The 16,148-nt window shown below is 41.0% G+C and overlaps 2 protein-coding genes across 3 annotated transcripts; both read left to right on the top strand.

Annotated features, from left to right (window-relative positions):
- Positions 1–1,386: 1,386 nt before the first annotated feature.
- On the top strand, positions 1,387–7,693 carry LOC117807014 (RNA-binding protein 4.1-like). The gene is made up of 4 exons (XM_034676048.1): positions 1,387–1,500; positions 3,995–4,424; positions 4,714–5,471; positions 6,766–7,693. The coding sequence occupies exons 2-3, from the start codon at positions 4,013–4,015 to the stop codon at positions 5,454–5,456; spliced, it is 1,155 nt and encodes a 384-aa protein (XP_034531939.1). The 5' UTR covers positions 1,387–1,500; positions 3,995–4,012; the 3' UTR covers positions 5,457–5,471; positions 6,766–7,693.
- Positions 7,694–9,623: 1,930 nt separating this feature from the next.
- Positions 9,624–15,262, top strand: rbm4.1 (RNA binding motif protein 4.1). Of its 2 annotated transcripts, none has more exons than XM_034676045.1 (3): positions 9,624–9,750; positions 11,531–11,955; positions 12,653–15,262. In XM_034676045.1, exons 2-3 carry the CDS (start codon positions 11,550–11,552, stop codon positions 13,498–13,500), a joined length of 1,254 nt encoding a protein of 417 aa, XP_034531936.1. In that variant the 5' UTR covers positions 9,624–9,750; positions 11,531–11,549; the 3' UTR covers positions 13,501–15,262. The 2 variants fall into 2 exon arrangements, with proteins under 2 accessions (XP_034531936.1, XP_034531938.1); XM_034676047.1 differs by lacking the exon at positions 9,624–9,750 and adding an exon at positions 9,766–9,853.
- The last annotated feature ends 886 nt before the right edge of the window (positions 15,263–16,148 follow it).

Genomic DNA, 16,148 nt, shown 5'->3' with positions numbered 1-16,148 from the left:
AAAAACAAATATCATACTTTTGACTCCTCTACATTTCTATCAGTGCTCTAGTTACTCACTACTTTTGCTTTGAAGTCAGCTCATGAGTTTTCTTTTCTGAAATCAGATCCCAAAGACCGTAAACTGTTGGTGTCCTTGTGTTTGGTTTGTCTCAGTGGTGTAGCCATACCTCTGTTGAGCGTAGATCAAACGTTCTTCAGATCAGTGCGTTCATTTAGTCGTGGTGATGATGGCTATGATTGAGAAGGATGATGATTCTCTACCTGAGCACCACGGCCATATTTTAAACCCAGGTTTGAGGTTTTAAAATAAAGAATGATTGTTTGTAATGTTGTAAATCTCTGATCTGTTTACCACACAAACTTCATCACTGCCTACAAAACATCAGCATCTAACCTGAGAAAGCATGTGGAGGTCTGGAGCTAACACACTGCTTTGATTCCAGATGAACATTGTAAACTTGTCTGTGCTTGTAGTAACTTAGTTTATATTTCATGGTAGACTTTTTAGAAATGAAATCATGTTTTCTAGATAAACAGAACGGAGCAGAATGTACACCCATGCATTCTTGACTGACCTCATGCTTTGTGAAAATATGTTTAGAGATATTTTAAAAAGTACTTTGAATATTTCAGTATTTTAAGAAAAATTACAAGTACACTAGAAATGTAATAGTAAGTAATAATTTCTAGGAAGAACTTTCACTTGTATTGGAGTAATGTTTGACCAGGAGGATCTATACTTTAACTTAAAGCTGCTGTTGGAAGTCACGGAAACATCTGTTCAGAGAGAGGGACTTTGAATGTCAACACTATCCCTCCCGTCCGTCATAATGGAACGAGGGGAATAATAACATTGCTTGATACAAAGGCATTGGAAAACGCAGAGATTTCGCAATAGTCTCACATTACTCCATTTACCGATGATTACCTATTACTATTATGACTTTTTCTCCCAACCCAGCAGAAAAAAAGCAACGTTTTTTACACCATCCTACCAGCAGTAGCTTTAAAAAGTACTTTGAATACTTCAGTATTTTTAAAAACAAGTACTCCAGGACTTTAACTCAAGTAATCATTTGTAGGAAGAACTTTCACTTGTATTGGAGTAATGTTTGACCAGGAGGATCTATACTTTCACTTAAGAAATGAAGTCGTGTACTTTGTCCACCACTGAGTACATGTGCACATATCCAGAGTATACACATCTCTGTTTGTTCAAACTTAAACTAGCAGGGGAATCATTTAGATCACTGTGATGAATGAAATAAAAATCATGCCACTTATTGTCAAATGTTGCAGAGCAAAGAGAAACTCTCTCCACATTTGCTCATTCATAAAACAGACTGTAGTAGCGGGTCTGGGGTGTGTTGTTGTTGCAGTACCTCCTCCCGGGCAGTAGGGGGCGGTACCGGGAACAGGAAACAGGAGTAAAGACGCGGCAGCAGCTTCGTCATCTCACTTTTCATTCATTGCATTCGAGGCCTACGACGTTTCTGAGGTGCGTTAAGACATTTTAAATATAAATCAGAACACGAAGGACGATTTTAAACGTTTATAACGAGAGTCAACATCACTGCAGACATAAAGACTGTCTTTAAAAGCGCATGCGTGAGTTAGATCGCAGACTAACAGTCACTTGTAGATTCTGAGCTAACGTGCTAAGTAGGTAGTTAATATATTAGCTTCACGAACTCAGACGCCTTTGCTGCTTAAATGCATTACATCGTTATTTTTAAATTGATCTAATGTGGTGTTTAAAAGCATCTGGAGTTATTTAAGTCGGCTACTTTGTGCAAGTAAAGTAAAATACTCTCAGATATGTGATTACGTCAGTGTTAGCTCTCGCGCAAGTTAGCTGACGTGAGGCTCCGCGCTTGTTGACTTGTTTACTTTTCAGCGTCAGAAAACTTCCGATTTAGACATCTTTAAACTTCAGAGTGTTTACAGTCAAGACAAAAACAAATACCCGTGCGTTTAACTTTGGGATTATAGAATCTGAAGGTATCTGATGTTTTGATGAGAGAAACTGCAGATAGTCTGCTGACTCTGTTTATGCTGCGTCCAAATGCTCCTCGGATTTCCCCCTGACTCTTTAAAGCAGATGTTGATTCACAAATACAATAATACCTGGATCGACCTAAAGACCATCAGGACTGGCTTTCCCTCAGTAAACAACCTCACTCTGCTAAAAACACATTATCAAAACTAAATTAGTGATAATAATAATAATGTATTTTATTTATCACGTACATTACACTCTGGACAAATCTCAAAGTGCTACAGGACATATTAAAAGGGCAGTAAGAATAAAAACAGGGTTAAGAAACAAACGGTGAAATGCAGACACTGGTTAGATAAAACTAGTAAAGCAGCAGGGAAGGTCAGATAAAAACTATGGATACAACCAGGGAAATAAAAACTAGGGAAATTCCCTCTGAAACAGAGTTTTTAGTCCCTTTTTAAATGAGTCAAGGGTCTGTGGTGCTCTCAGGTGGTTGGGGAGGGCATTCTACAACCGCAGGGCAGCAGAGGAAAATGCCCGGTCTCCCATAGTGTGGAGCCTGGTTCGAGGACAGTGGAGGCGGTTGGTGTTGGATGAGCGGAGGGTTCTTGTAGTGGTTTGTGGGTTCAGCAGTTCTTTGTATGTGAGGGGGTTTCCATGGATGCACTGAAGTGTCAGCAGAGAGTCGGGATTTTCAAATAATCTTTTAATAACAAACAAACAAACAGAATAGTTCTTGTGACTTTTAATCTCATCTTTAACATGTATTATTTATTTTTACCAGCCCCAGGTTTTAATGTGATAGAGCCTTTCACTTTTTTTTTTTTACATTTAATAACAGAAAACTCCCCCAATAAAATAATATTACAGATAACATAAGAATGAGTAGTGGGAGGAACGTCTACAAAAGAAAATTTAAAACAAAATGAGCGTAGGTTCAAACTTAGCAGGAATATCTAGACGAGGGGTTCCCTATCCTTTTAGTCTGCGACCCCAAAAAATAACATACCAAAGACTGGAGATATCCCCCCCCCCCCCCCCCCCCCCCCCCATTGCCCCTGAGGTGGTTAAATGTTGCATATTTATATATTGCGTAGTCTTTAATTTAAGAAGGCTACAAGCAGTATAATTTCCTCAGGGGTCATGTAGCAACAATGTAAATAATAAAATATATGATTGTTTTAGTTTCATCTAAAATTTTGCTACAATTTTTGTATTTATGTTTAGTAGATCAAATATGCAATTTTAGATCATTCTTTTTTTTTTTGGGAAGGCATCTTTGTTAACCACTTATCTAGACCATATCTACAACAACTTGTCACAGTCTCACTCTCGTTATGTCCGCAAGAGGGTGGGGGACGACTTGACTTATTGGAAAAAAGTTAGCAGTGACAGTTGAATCGTATTGTTGCTTGAAATGAATCATCCCTAGTCCAAATACTTACACACTCAGCAGTCAGTTAGTTTTATGTAGCTGTATCAGCTCCTGCTGCACATTTCTGGAAGTGTTATGAAAAGGACAGTTTTACCATGTGCTTTGCACTTCAAAAGGGAAATGAGTGTGATGAGAGTCCTAGCAGCTTCTACAAAGACACCATCACTGTGGTAGTGTTTGAGAGTCACACCTCTCACCTGCCTTAGCAAAAGAGTGACGTGTGCTAAACTGAGGCCAGCAAGATTACGCGCTACAAAGCACTATAAGATCACACAGCCACTTCCATGATGTGATGTGTAACGTCAGTCACAGTAATAGAGTACAGCTCTTATTTCTTAAAGTGCTTACACATTGTTCGTATTTCACCGGATACCAAAAATGCAGCCACACGCCTGTAGTAATCGTTCCAAAGCCACAGCGTCTCATTTGTTGAGGTTTTAGTTTCTGTAGCTAAAGAGGCAACACAAACACACTTGAATCAATGTCACTCCTGCAGTAAAGTATAGGAGAGCGGTGGTGGTCGCACAGATTGACACATTTCTCTGGTTCTTCCAGGACGCACAGATCGTCACCATGGTGAAGATTTTTATCGGTAACCTGGCCTGCAACGCCACGCCCGAGGAGCTGCGGGAACTCTTCGAGAAGTACGGTAAAGTCACCGAGTGCGACACAGTCAAAAACTACGGTTTCGTGCACATGAGCAGCACCACTGAGGCGGAGGAGGCCATCAGGAACCTCCACCAGCACCAGCTGCACGGCTGGCGCATGAATGTGGAGATGAGCAAAGGGAGGCCCAAGTCCACCACAAAGCTGCACGTCAGCAACCTGGGGGACAACGTGGATGGTGACGTCCTGAAGGCCAAGTTTGAAGACTTCGGCCAGGTGGTGGAGTGCGACATAGTGAAAGACTACGCCTTTGTGCACATGGAGCGAATGGAGGACGCCATGGAGGCGATCGATAAGCTGGACAACACGGCCTTCAAAGGTGACCTCTTGAGCTGGGGAGCTGTCCTCTGCTGTTTGTAGTTCTGTCGCCATAGAGCGTGAGATCCACTTAATGATATTTAAACAGCAGCTGACCTCACTTTAAGTTTGTCTCTTGGTAAACAAGTGTTACCGGTGAATAAGCTTAGATCCCCAGCAGCTGCCGCGTCAGGTTGTCTCGCTTCGCTCTGTGATTGTCCGTCAAATGCATTTCAGGTTCTGATAGTCGGTAAGAAGCTGTGCGTGTCAGATTCCCTCGGTCTCATGCGTGTCTTCTCTCTCCTCACAAGGCAAGCTGATGAGCGTACAGCTGTCCACCAGTCGGCTCCGCACGGCCCCAGGAATGGGAGATCATACCGGCTGCTATGTCTGCGGGAAACATGGTCACTGGTCAAAAGACTGTCAAGCCAGTCGGAACGGTAGCCACGGCGAAGGCTCAAGAGGTCGCAGCGGCCGGGGCCCCCCCCCACGCGGTCCCCCTGGTTATGGCAGGGGCAGCTACGAGATGGCCGCACCTCCAGAGGATGATTACATGGGTGGCTCTGCGTATAGTCGAGCTAGTTACTTAGGAGGGATACCGCCTCCCCCTCGTAGGCTCAGCTACGGCGCCGAGATGGGGGATCGGTATAGAGCACCAAGCTCCTATCCTGAGAGGTCATCGGCTTATGATCGTGACCGCATCTATAGCAGTGTTGACTACTATGAGAAGTACAGAGCTCGCCCTTATGGCACCAGCTATTTCGAGGATCGTCGCATGTCCTATATCCCCCCTCCCCCTCCTCCCTCTTCCTCCCTCTCAAAGCTTTCATCCGGTTTAGATCCATACGATCGTCGGCCTCTTCCTCCTCCTTCTCCGGCCTCCGCAGCTGCAGCGTACTATGCACGAGACCGCAGCCCGATCAGACGTGTGCCCATCCCCGCCGCGGCGTATGGCTACGAGCGAACACGCCTGTCTCCAGTGCCGGCCCCCAGAAGCTCCTACCCTGCTCCACGGCCCAAGGACCATTACACACCGCGTTACGCGCCTTACTGAAGACACAGTGTCAAGGTGAGAGACAGCTTTAAAAGGCGTGTGAACTTTATTTTGGTCCTTAATGTATTGTCAGGGTTTTATTGATAATGATGTTTGTGCTGTCTTCTGATGTGATGCAAAAGAATAGAAATGACATGTTAAAAGTTTGAACTGACTCTGTTTCATTAATGTCTTTGGGATGATATTGATATATAAAATAAAACGTCATTCAATCAATCCGTTAGACTTTATTTTTAAAGCACTTTTTATTCAACTATATTGTAACACAAAGTGCTGAACAGGAAAATAATAATGGTTGTAATAAATAGAATAAATCAAAAATACAAGAGGTTAAAAAACACGACATAAACACTATCATGACTTCTTAATGAAGAAACACTGTAGGTTAAATAAGATGTTAAAACTCAAAAAAGGACATTTAACTCACCAAAATAAAATAAATTAAAAAGATAATAAAATACTAAAATGTTAGAGATTACTACACTACGAGTAAATACAGCAAACAGAATGACATATTCAAATGCTGAGAGGTAATCCTTAAATATCACTGGAATAAAATGATAAGGTCGAATTAATAACTAAATAAACAATGAAATAATCAACAATAAATTGATAGTTAAATAGAAAATAAAGTGAATAAACACTATGTACCTATAATAATTTATAATAGCACAGTACATGACTTCTAAAATGAGCTTAGATATGTAAATAGAAAGCTGCCTCACTGTGAGTCTTTTTTCTCTCAGGTTCGTGTGATAAAATCAGATATGATTCAAAAAGGAGCAAGACTGTTAAGAGATTTAAAAACCAATAAAATAATCTTTAAATCAATTCTAAAAGATAAATCTGAATCTTTGACCTTTTTTTGCTGCAGCATTTTAGTGGGAGCAACATGCACAGAAACGACCCTCTCATATTGACGCTCCAATAAGCTCTGCTAAACAACTTTGAATCCAGGCGGTTGGAATTAAAGTCAAGTTAAAAAAGCTTCACTTGAACATTGCTGCGTAGCTGTTTAAGTTTTGTTCATTGACTCACTCTAAAGGACTTCAAAGGAGGTTTTCTGGAGTAGTCCTTAAACAGAGAACTACCTTTTATAGCTTTGTAGTGAGACACATTTGCACGGCATTCGGGTAAAAGTGACTCCACACTTGTAAATGTTTAGCCTGAAATCTTCGGAAGCAAATTTGAAAACCTGCAGCAGCATCACAGTGAAGTGAGAGTTAGGAATGTTTGCTGAAGTGAGACGGAGTAGCAGTTTTAAATACCTGTCTGTTTCCTAAATGTCCGTGTTTTTCTCTCTCTGCAGGTTTGTTTGTGAACTGCAGGATATCTCCTTCCCTATCAATACTCCGAGCTTCAGGGTTCCATCTGAAAAGCATAAAGATCCAGAAATTCAGATTTACAGAGATCTTCAGGCAGCTGAGACACCAGCTGCCAGCGGATAAATCGTCCCTTCAGTCGCGTGATAGTTTGCAAACTGCGTTGACACTTATGATGTATAAAACGATACTCTTCTCACTCTTTTCGCAGCTTTCTTTTCGGATTTTAGACATGGCTTTATTTTGTTGTATCTGTTTCTTCCTTACATGAAGCAAACTGTAACTCTCAGAAAGTGAATTGTTTGGCTTCTTTTTGTCACAGAGATGAAATGTTTTCGTTTCATCCATATATGTGAGCATTTAAGTTTTGTTTTGATTGAGATGCGGGTGAACTCATGCCGGTTTGAATCTTCTTTACAGACACAGATCTGAGGTCGTCTTAGTTCTAGGGACAAAAACTAACCCGAGTGTTTCATTACTTAAAATCATTAATTAACACTTTCTGTGTTTCTGCTGAACTGAGGTCAAGACTTTTGAAATAAAAGTGAAGCAAGGCGACACCAAAACAAGAATATGTCCGACATGATTCTGATTCTGACATGAAAAGTCATACTAAGCATTAACATGTTGAATTTGTGTTTCCTCGCTTCAACCCGTCATGTTTCAGTTCTCGTCTGGGATGAGCGTCTCTAATATCGTTGATTAAACAGACGTGAGGCAGGACTCAGGGCTCAGGGTCTGTGAGAGTCAGGAGGCACCTGTGTTTTGTTGAAGGTGCCTTTGTTTGTTTTGCAAATATAAAGGTGGATTTGAAGTTTGTATTTTTCATACTAGCTGTACAAGTACCAGCACACATTAAAATCTCAAATGAAAGTGATTTTTAATAAAGCCAAAGTTATTTTGGTGTCCACAGTTTACAGTTTTCTTTGTTTGGAGGAGTGAGAGGAGTGTTCACAGGTACACATTTACAAACCACTTTTATAGAGGGACGTTAGTCAAGGGACCAAATTCAACCAGATCCATGTCTGATCCGTAACAGCACCAGATCTGATAGGTTTCTATTCTATCAGTCAAAGACTGGCATATAAAGGGCTAAACTTTTGAAAATATAGTTTGTTTCGATTCATGGGGATGAATGACTTTCATTGAAAGATTTTTTTTCAAAATTTGAAAAAAATTATTATTGTATGGCATATTTATAACAGTTTAGACTGCCCACTTTTGGTCAATTTAAGGTCGAAATCGTGACTTTTCAATAAAAAACATGACTGCAAAAAAAGTAATGCAGTCGTATAATTAGTGTTGTGAGTCCTAAATTCCCTTCACTGCCACTGTAACACGTGGTAAGTAAAGAGTTAATTATAATATTAGTGAATATTCAGTATGTCTCATTAATACTGAAGTTAATTAAAATATATTTTTAAATTGGAACGATCCATCAATATATGACATTTATATCAGGTTGAAGCAATGCCCATTTTTGATCGTCTTAAGGCCTTCAAACGTGACTTTTTTAAACATATGACATAGCATGAAAAATAATCCAGTCATAAAATAAGTGTTGTTGTAAGTCATCAACATATGTCAAAATGTGTATTCATTCGTTTTTACAGTTTTCATTGTATTATGCAGGAGGATGCAACACTTTACTGGCAGGCCTCCCTGCATGACCATTCAAACCTGTGGATGATCCAGAACGCAGCAACCTAAAACAGCACTCTGTTCATTTCTCTCCACTTGCATCAAATTCAAAGCCCTAATACTTGCTTGAAATTAGGAGACATTTAAAGTATTCAACTATCTGTTTATTAAATGTATTCATCTGCAGTTCAGGGTTATATATGGACGGGGTTGCTGGGTACAGGCTGATTTCACGATATTCTAGAAAATCTCCCTATTGTTCACAGTCCAATGTTGACAGGTATGTATCCTTTTGCAAAATTCATGCTACTCTACTTTTGTCCACTAGGGGCACAAATCCTGCTCCATGAGTACCAAAGGGTAAATGGGTCCAGCCTTTTTTGTGTTCACTGCATACATTGAGATGTCTCGAAGTGGTGTGTGTGTGTTTAGTGATTTTTTTTGTGTGTGTGTGTGTGTGTGTGTCAGAACCCCTCCCCTCAGAGCTCCTCCAAAACGACGCCCCCGCTCAAATGCATGTGCGCCGCTGATTCGTGACTGATTCCAAACCGGCTCTTAGCACTTCGTTTGTGTTGTGCACTACGTCAACTCATGTTTCACTCAGCGGTAAGAAAACACCAAAGCATTCTCATAGTGAAAGTTAAAAACACAAACAAACATGAAATGTACGCGCAGGAGGCTGGACGGGATTTGATTGGTTTCATCATTTGGCTCCTGATGGCAGGGATTGGTTGGTGTTTTCCCAGGTTTACTCCAGCTGTAGGTAGCTGCTTTTTTCATTCTTTTTTAAGAACACATGTATTGATCGCTATCGGGACATAAAGATCATTTGAACCAGTATAACAAAAAGTGTATCTACATCTGACTAACAACCCCAGCTTTTAAGGCTCATTCTAGATATTTTAGAAACAGACTCTCAGCTGGTCGGACTGAGACATGCCATGCTGACATCATCCACACTGATGAGTTTAGTTCCGCATATTTCTTTTGTTTGAAAAACCTCTGAATTGAACCTGATGTGATGGGAAAACTGAGTCAATAAAATAAATGGATGCATGTCCTCTGATTGCTTCCATAGCTTTTTTTTTGGTGTACTAGATGAAGAATGTATCTTTAAGGATGTCCAGTGTTTACACACTTACAGACATAAAGATGCTTTTATAAAAGATAATCTTTCCAGTATCCTGGCCTGAGCTGTAACAGCAGCTGGGAGCTACTTCCGGGTTATTTCAGTCATATTGGAACCTTGCCAGGTGTGAGTGAGTGTTGGGACGCGGCCCGGCAGTCATTTCATTCTCTGGGGGTCGAAGCACGCTCTGCAGCTTTACAAGGTAAGATTTCACCAACATTTAAATGAACATGTCCTCAAAGATATCAGGTCAGCTGAGCTAAGAGTGCAATCCTATCATCAAGGTGACCTGGAGCTGTGTTAAAGTGAGGAATGCTTGTGTATAATTTAATGCTAAGCTAAGTTATAGCTTGAGTAGCTAAGGGCGTGCTGCATGATCAGAGAGCTGAAAACGTGATAATGTTGAATACTTGACTTTCCGTACACATGAATCCACTGCTCGGGGACTTTCACCGGGTAAACGTGAAGCCTAGTTTTGATAAAGTGGCTAATGTAAGCTCTGCAGCTGCGCAGACTGCACGCCACGCAGCATGTGATGAGGATTGAGAAACATGGAGAGCTCGGTGTTTGCATGTCTTTGGAAAGTAGATGATAATCAAAGTGTGTGGACTGAAGCAAGAGATGATGAATACTGGATACTCTCTGTATTCTGTAGATCAACTATGTGTTATCCAGTTTTGCATAAAGATTTAAATCTCATCTGTTTACTGTTGAAATGTCCTCCCATCATGTCAAACACCTGCTGATCGGAAATTTACAATTAATTTATCTCACCAAATGATAGAAGAGAGAGCATCATCACTCAAGTTTATCTCATGTTTCATATAATTCAAATTATCTGACAGAATCTCAGGATAACTTATGATATGATACCTAACACATTATTTATTATAATAATAATATGATACAGTAACTATAATTGAACCATAAGACAATCACATTTTCATACATCACATATTTGATTATCTAAAAGGTTAAGTGCAGGATTAATGTCAAGGCTGCCACCATGAAGAGTCATGAAGTAGTGACACAATGAGTCAGATTGGAGGGAAAATCTGTTCAGACATATGTTTCAAGTTAAAATACTGATAGATGGCCCCATGATAAATGCATCAATACAAACATTTGCTGCTGCAGAGATTTCATGGCCTACATGTGTTGAGTTAACCACATGTCTCAGCAAATGTAATATTCAGATTTTTATTGAAAATAACAATTTGGTGCCAAAATGAATATTCTATAATTTATAACACTTTTGAAGCCGGGTTTATACTTGTGCGTTGACTCTAAACTGTAGTGGGCACAACATACTTCTGCACCGGACCGCCTTCGTGCTCTGCAATACTCCGCCTAAACACCAGTGGGCAGAGTAGCTGCTGCGTTAGAGGCAGCTAATGGGGCTCTGTGACTTCTCTTGCTTTTAAAAGTATATTTTAGGGGCATTTTTGCCTTCATCCAATAGTTAAGCTGAAGAGAGACAGGAAGTGTGGGTAGCAGGTAGCGGGGGAAGAGATTCAGTAAATAGTAAAGGCTGGGCGACAGCTGCGATGGGGACTGTATCCTCCGTTCATGCTAAGACCCTCAGGCCAACAGCGCCACAATTCTCTTGCTTTTAAAGATAAGTTCATGGCCTCATTTTATAAATGGTTTTCATCAGTTACTTTAGCGGTTTAGGTATGCGCCCCATGTACAGAGGCTGAAGTCCTTGTAGCAGCGGTCGTGGGTTCGATTCCCTGCCTTGACCATTTGCTGCATGTCTTCCCCCAGCCCTATGCTCTCCACATTCCCCGTCTCTCTTCAGCTGTCCTACCAAATAAAGGTGAAAATGCCCCCCAAAATAACTTTGCGATAAAATAACTAACAGACAAGCATTGTGATTGCATGCAAACCTGTGCTCAGATTTTCATATTTTAAAGTGAAATGAGTTCTTTAAAGCTGTAATACATCTGTGGTAACCATCATGGTTTCCTGTCTTCCCTCAGGGACTTGAACGCTTCAAAAATGGTGAAGATATTCATCGGGAACTTGGCCCAGGAAACCACGTCAGACGAACTCCGCTCTCTCTTCTCCCAGTATGGAAAGATTGCAGAATGCACCATCGTCAAAAACTTTGGCTTTGTGCACATGGACGACAAATCCGAGGCGGAGGAAGCCATCAGCAACCTCCACCACTACGAGCTAAACGGTCAGCCAATGAACGTAGAGCTGAGTCGAGGCAAGTCGAGAGGGTCCACAAAGCTACACGTGGGGAACATTGCCTGCACCAACCAGGAGCTGAGGGCCAAGTTTGAAGAGTATGGAGCTGTGTTGGAGTGTGACATAGTAAAGAACTATGCTTTTGTTCACATGGAGCGCATGGAGGATGCCATGGAGGCTATTAATCAGTTAGACAACACAGCTTTTAAAGGTGAACTTCTGGTCGTTTACTTTAAAGATATTGTATCAAGAATGGTAAATTCTGTCTTTGAGAGTTGGTAGGTAAGTTATGGATGCATCGCAGGTGAGTAAACAGAAAAGATTGAGGTAAGCTGAAGGAAGAGAGGCAGCAATGAATACTAACTTTAAAGCTGGTATCCGTAAACTGATCGGTAAGTACGGTTTATTTAACGTATATATGTATCTTTACGAACACAGCCGATAAAGGTTTGATGAACTCTAGACACGGATGAACGAGCGGTTTTACTTCTTTTGAGTGTTACAACTTATGACAGACCTTTTGGGCTTCTTGGTCCAAGTTAACGCGCTGTAGCATGTGAACATGATGACATAGTCAACACGAACCTTTGTAGCTACGTATACACTAAGTTATTAATCGAGCGGTAAAATTCACAGCTCGCTTCATGTGTAGGAAAGCTGATCTCTAACAAATCAGCATTCAACCTGATTGATTGCCATTAAGTTACCTCTGCATGGATCAAATGTGCGAAAAGTTACGGATTTCAGCTTTAAGGACTGTTTTGAAGGCATGTTTTATTGCTGTTTTAAGAAAGTCCAGTTTCTTTGAAGAGTCGTGGATTGGGGAAGTTTTTTGTGCCAAGCAGGAAATGTTATGTAACTTGGTATCAATGCAGGTATAAGTCCTCATTGAGTCTTTTCTTTTAAAGGCAAACTGATGAGCGTGAAGCTTTCGACTAGCCGCCTGCGTACTGCGCCGGGAATGGGAGACAGATCGGGTTGTTATCGTTGCGGGCAGGAAGGCCACTGGTCCAAAGAGTGCCCTCTAGACCAAAATGGCTACCACAGAAACGGCTCAGAGCCAAACTCAGATGGATACGATGACTCGAGATTTGGCGGGCGTGGTCACAGCAGGGGTTATCATCCCAGCTTCAGCGGGGAGCCAGATTACGGTCCTGGCTACCCTCCTGTTCATGCTTTCCCCCGGGGCGCTGCTCACAGCAGTGCCATGGCAGGGTACAGACGGGGAACAGGCTACGAGAGTGCAATGAGATACGGGCCACCTCCGGGTTATGGCATTAGCGCTGTTCCTGACCATAGCATGGCTCGGATGTATGGCAGCGAAGCGGCTTACAGGAGCAGCAGCTCGTACTATGGCGCGGTACCTCCCTACCCAATGCGACGGTCGCCCTACGAGGAACGGGATCCGTACGGGGTCGTGGACTACTATGAAAAGTACAGGGCCAGTTATTTCGAAGATCGTCGCGCCGTCCCCATGCCTGCTCCTCCTGCAACCTCCTCCTCCACGGGTTTAGTGAGGGAGCGTCTGCCCCCCTCCAGCCTTGACCCATACGAGTGCCCCCCCCTCCCTCCTCCTCCAGCCCCGGTCTCCTCATACTACACACGTGAGCGGAGTCCGATTAGGAGAGTCCCAACCGAGGCAGATGGATACGCATACGAGCGCTCGCGCCTTTCCCCGGTGATCCCCCACCAAAGAAGCTCTACCTACGACCTACCGCGGGATCCGGCCGCAGAGCGGGCACGATATCCATACTAATTCATGTCCCATAAAGCCCGGTGGAAGCTGGGCGACACTTAGAGGATAGGATAGCCCAAGTGCCATTGGATTTCTTGAACATTAAACGGTTTATCTCATTGGTAATATTTGAGGTACAAGTCAGTCTTCTGCATGTGACGGGGGTTGGCAGAAAGAGTTTAGCTCAAACATCATAACAGTTGAGTAGTCATTCCAGGTAATACTTCAAATGCAGTACAGCTAATGCTTTTATTGTCTTATTTAAATGTCGTGGTGTTAGTGCAGCGCTGAGATAGCCTAGCCTTTGTGTTCTTCTTTGATCTTAAACCTGATTGATGAGGGTAGCTACATGTTTTTTATTTCAACTTTATTGATAGAAACTAATGAATTAGTGCATGTTTTAAGGTAAGTTTTAAGGTGTTTTCAGAGGAAAAGTAAAGCAGTTTTTACACGGTGGGATTATTTACAAAGTCAGTGCAAACTTGGAGATTTATGCATTGGAAAACAAATTTACCAAACTTCTACTCAATCAAAAAAGCCTCTGAGCTTCCTCTGAGCAATCCCACTGGTGTCTCGAGATGATATCAGAATAGGTGAAGCCAACTCCCCTTAAAAATATCAGTTATAATTATAAATGCTAATATTCTTAAAAATATCTGCATTTAACAAGTTCTTTGCTCAGCAGATAGACCTAAGAAGGCATGATGTTTATGTTTTCAGAATTCCCTGATGAGGTTGTTTCAAAATGTTTTTGTTCTGTTTATTGCACTGAAATTTCTGCGCAATCTGTTCTGATCTTTTGAGATCATTGTAAGCCAGATTTCAGCAGATTTGTGGCTTGATATTTACAGTGAAACTGCCACTTTCTAGTCATAGAGGACAGGTGAAACAAGCAGGCTTGGAGTGACTGGTTTCTGGCAAAGTAAAAACTTAACTGCTGTATGACTTCTGATGTGAACAGATTCCGTCTGTCAAACCTGGGTGAGTAACGTGAGGTATAAATCAGCTCCACTTTTGGTCTCAACACACCTTTAGGATTACATTAACGACATTTCGTCACAGTATCTTGTGTATCTCTGTGCTTTGTAGTGTTTTGTAAACATTCGTAAGAGGCGTTTTCAGACTGAAGAGTTGTGGATGGAACTCTGGAATAACCAGAAGTAAACATCAGGTGGTTGGTGTTTGTATCATGTACAAGAAGATCAACAAGATGGCGGATGTCGTGGTTGGAGGTGTGCATTTGTCTCGTGTCATATTGGTCCATTTTCGAGGGGTTGCAGAGGTTTTTAAAGATGCTGGTTTCTCTTATTTTCAACCAAAGCTCCTCCTGGGAAACTTACCAGTTTAAAGTAGGAGCTGAAAAAGTCACTGTCATCAGTTCCTGCAGCACATACCCTTGGTCTGAAAACGCCTACCGTTCCTTTATTTGTGAAGCAAAGTAAATTTGAATTCTGTATACTTTATCACAAATATTGTTTAACCTGTGAACTCTTGCTCTTTTACCAAATATAGATTTGCACAGTGGTTAAAAATGTAACCCTTATGTGGCTTGGTTATGTCCAACCTTTTTGTGAAATTTAGTCAAACTTTTTATGAAATCACTTCTGTTTCTTTTTTTTAAGTTGCATAAAAAATCACTTTCAATGCTGTAATGAATGTGAAGCCTCACATCTTTACAATAATTCAGCTTTATAATTGAAATGACCTTCAAGCCTATTCTGTATTTCTTGATTTCTAACATCAACACTGAAATAAAAATATATCTGTGCATCTTAAGTCTGAACACTGAGCTGTGTGTTTGTCGTTAGTTGTTGGGTGTATTGTCAAATTTCATTCATATGAAAGAACACAAATGTCAGGAATAAACATAAATACATGTTGCAAATGTTAATTCTGGACAATAGAGTCTGAAATGTATTTTGATTATTTTAAAACATTAAATAAGATGCCACAGGCACTACAGTTTTTACTTAATTTAACAAGGACTGGTATGTTATACTTCGTCAGGTTAATTTGAATTTTTTAAAACTAGTTCACACAGTTAAAAGTTACAAGCGAAGTACACATGGATACAAACACGTAAATATATCTGCCTACCCATCACTGCTGTTTGCAACTGGTCTTTGAGGAAGTCTAGTGACAGCTACAAAAGTCAAACTTCTCTTGAAGAAAAACTATACTTTTATAGAGCCAGAAAGCTATGGGAGAGGATTAGGGCCATTAAAAAAAGAAGATTTGGAGGGCGGGAGAGCAAAAAACTAACTAACTATTGTTTCAGTTCATGACACAGTCATTACCAAATTTCCCTCCCCGGGATAAATAAAGTATTTCTGATTCTGATTCTGATTCTGAACCACAGCACACTGCAGTGTTTTCCCCCAATGCAAACTGTTGAAGATACATTTTTGGATTATATTTAAAACTAATGGCATATAATTTAGCTTTAAACTTGATAAACAACTACTTAATTACCAATATACAGTTTATGTATTTTTTTTTATTTCTTTATTATTTTACTAATTGAAACTTTTTCTTGACTGTGCTTATGTCTGGGTTGCTGCAACAACTGAATTTCCCCCCTGGGATCAATAAAGTAATATCTTATCTTATCCACACAAGTTAGTATTTGGGAATACTCCTTTAACTGTAGCCTATACTCTCCTATTCCA

Source organism: Notolabrus celidotus, chromosome 23 (genome assembly GCF_009762535.1).
Source record: "Notolabrus celidotus isolate fNotCel1 chromosome 23, fNotCel1.pri, whole genome shotgun sequence".
NCBI lineage: Eukaryota > Metazoa > Chordata > Actinopteri > Labriformes > Labridae > Notolabrus > Notolabrus celidotus.
Note: the sequence above shows the minus strand (reverse complement) of the source record. Positions and strands in the feature narration are given on the sequence as shown.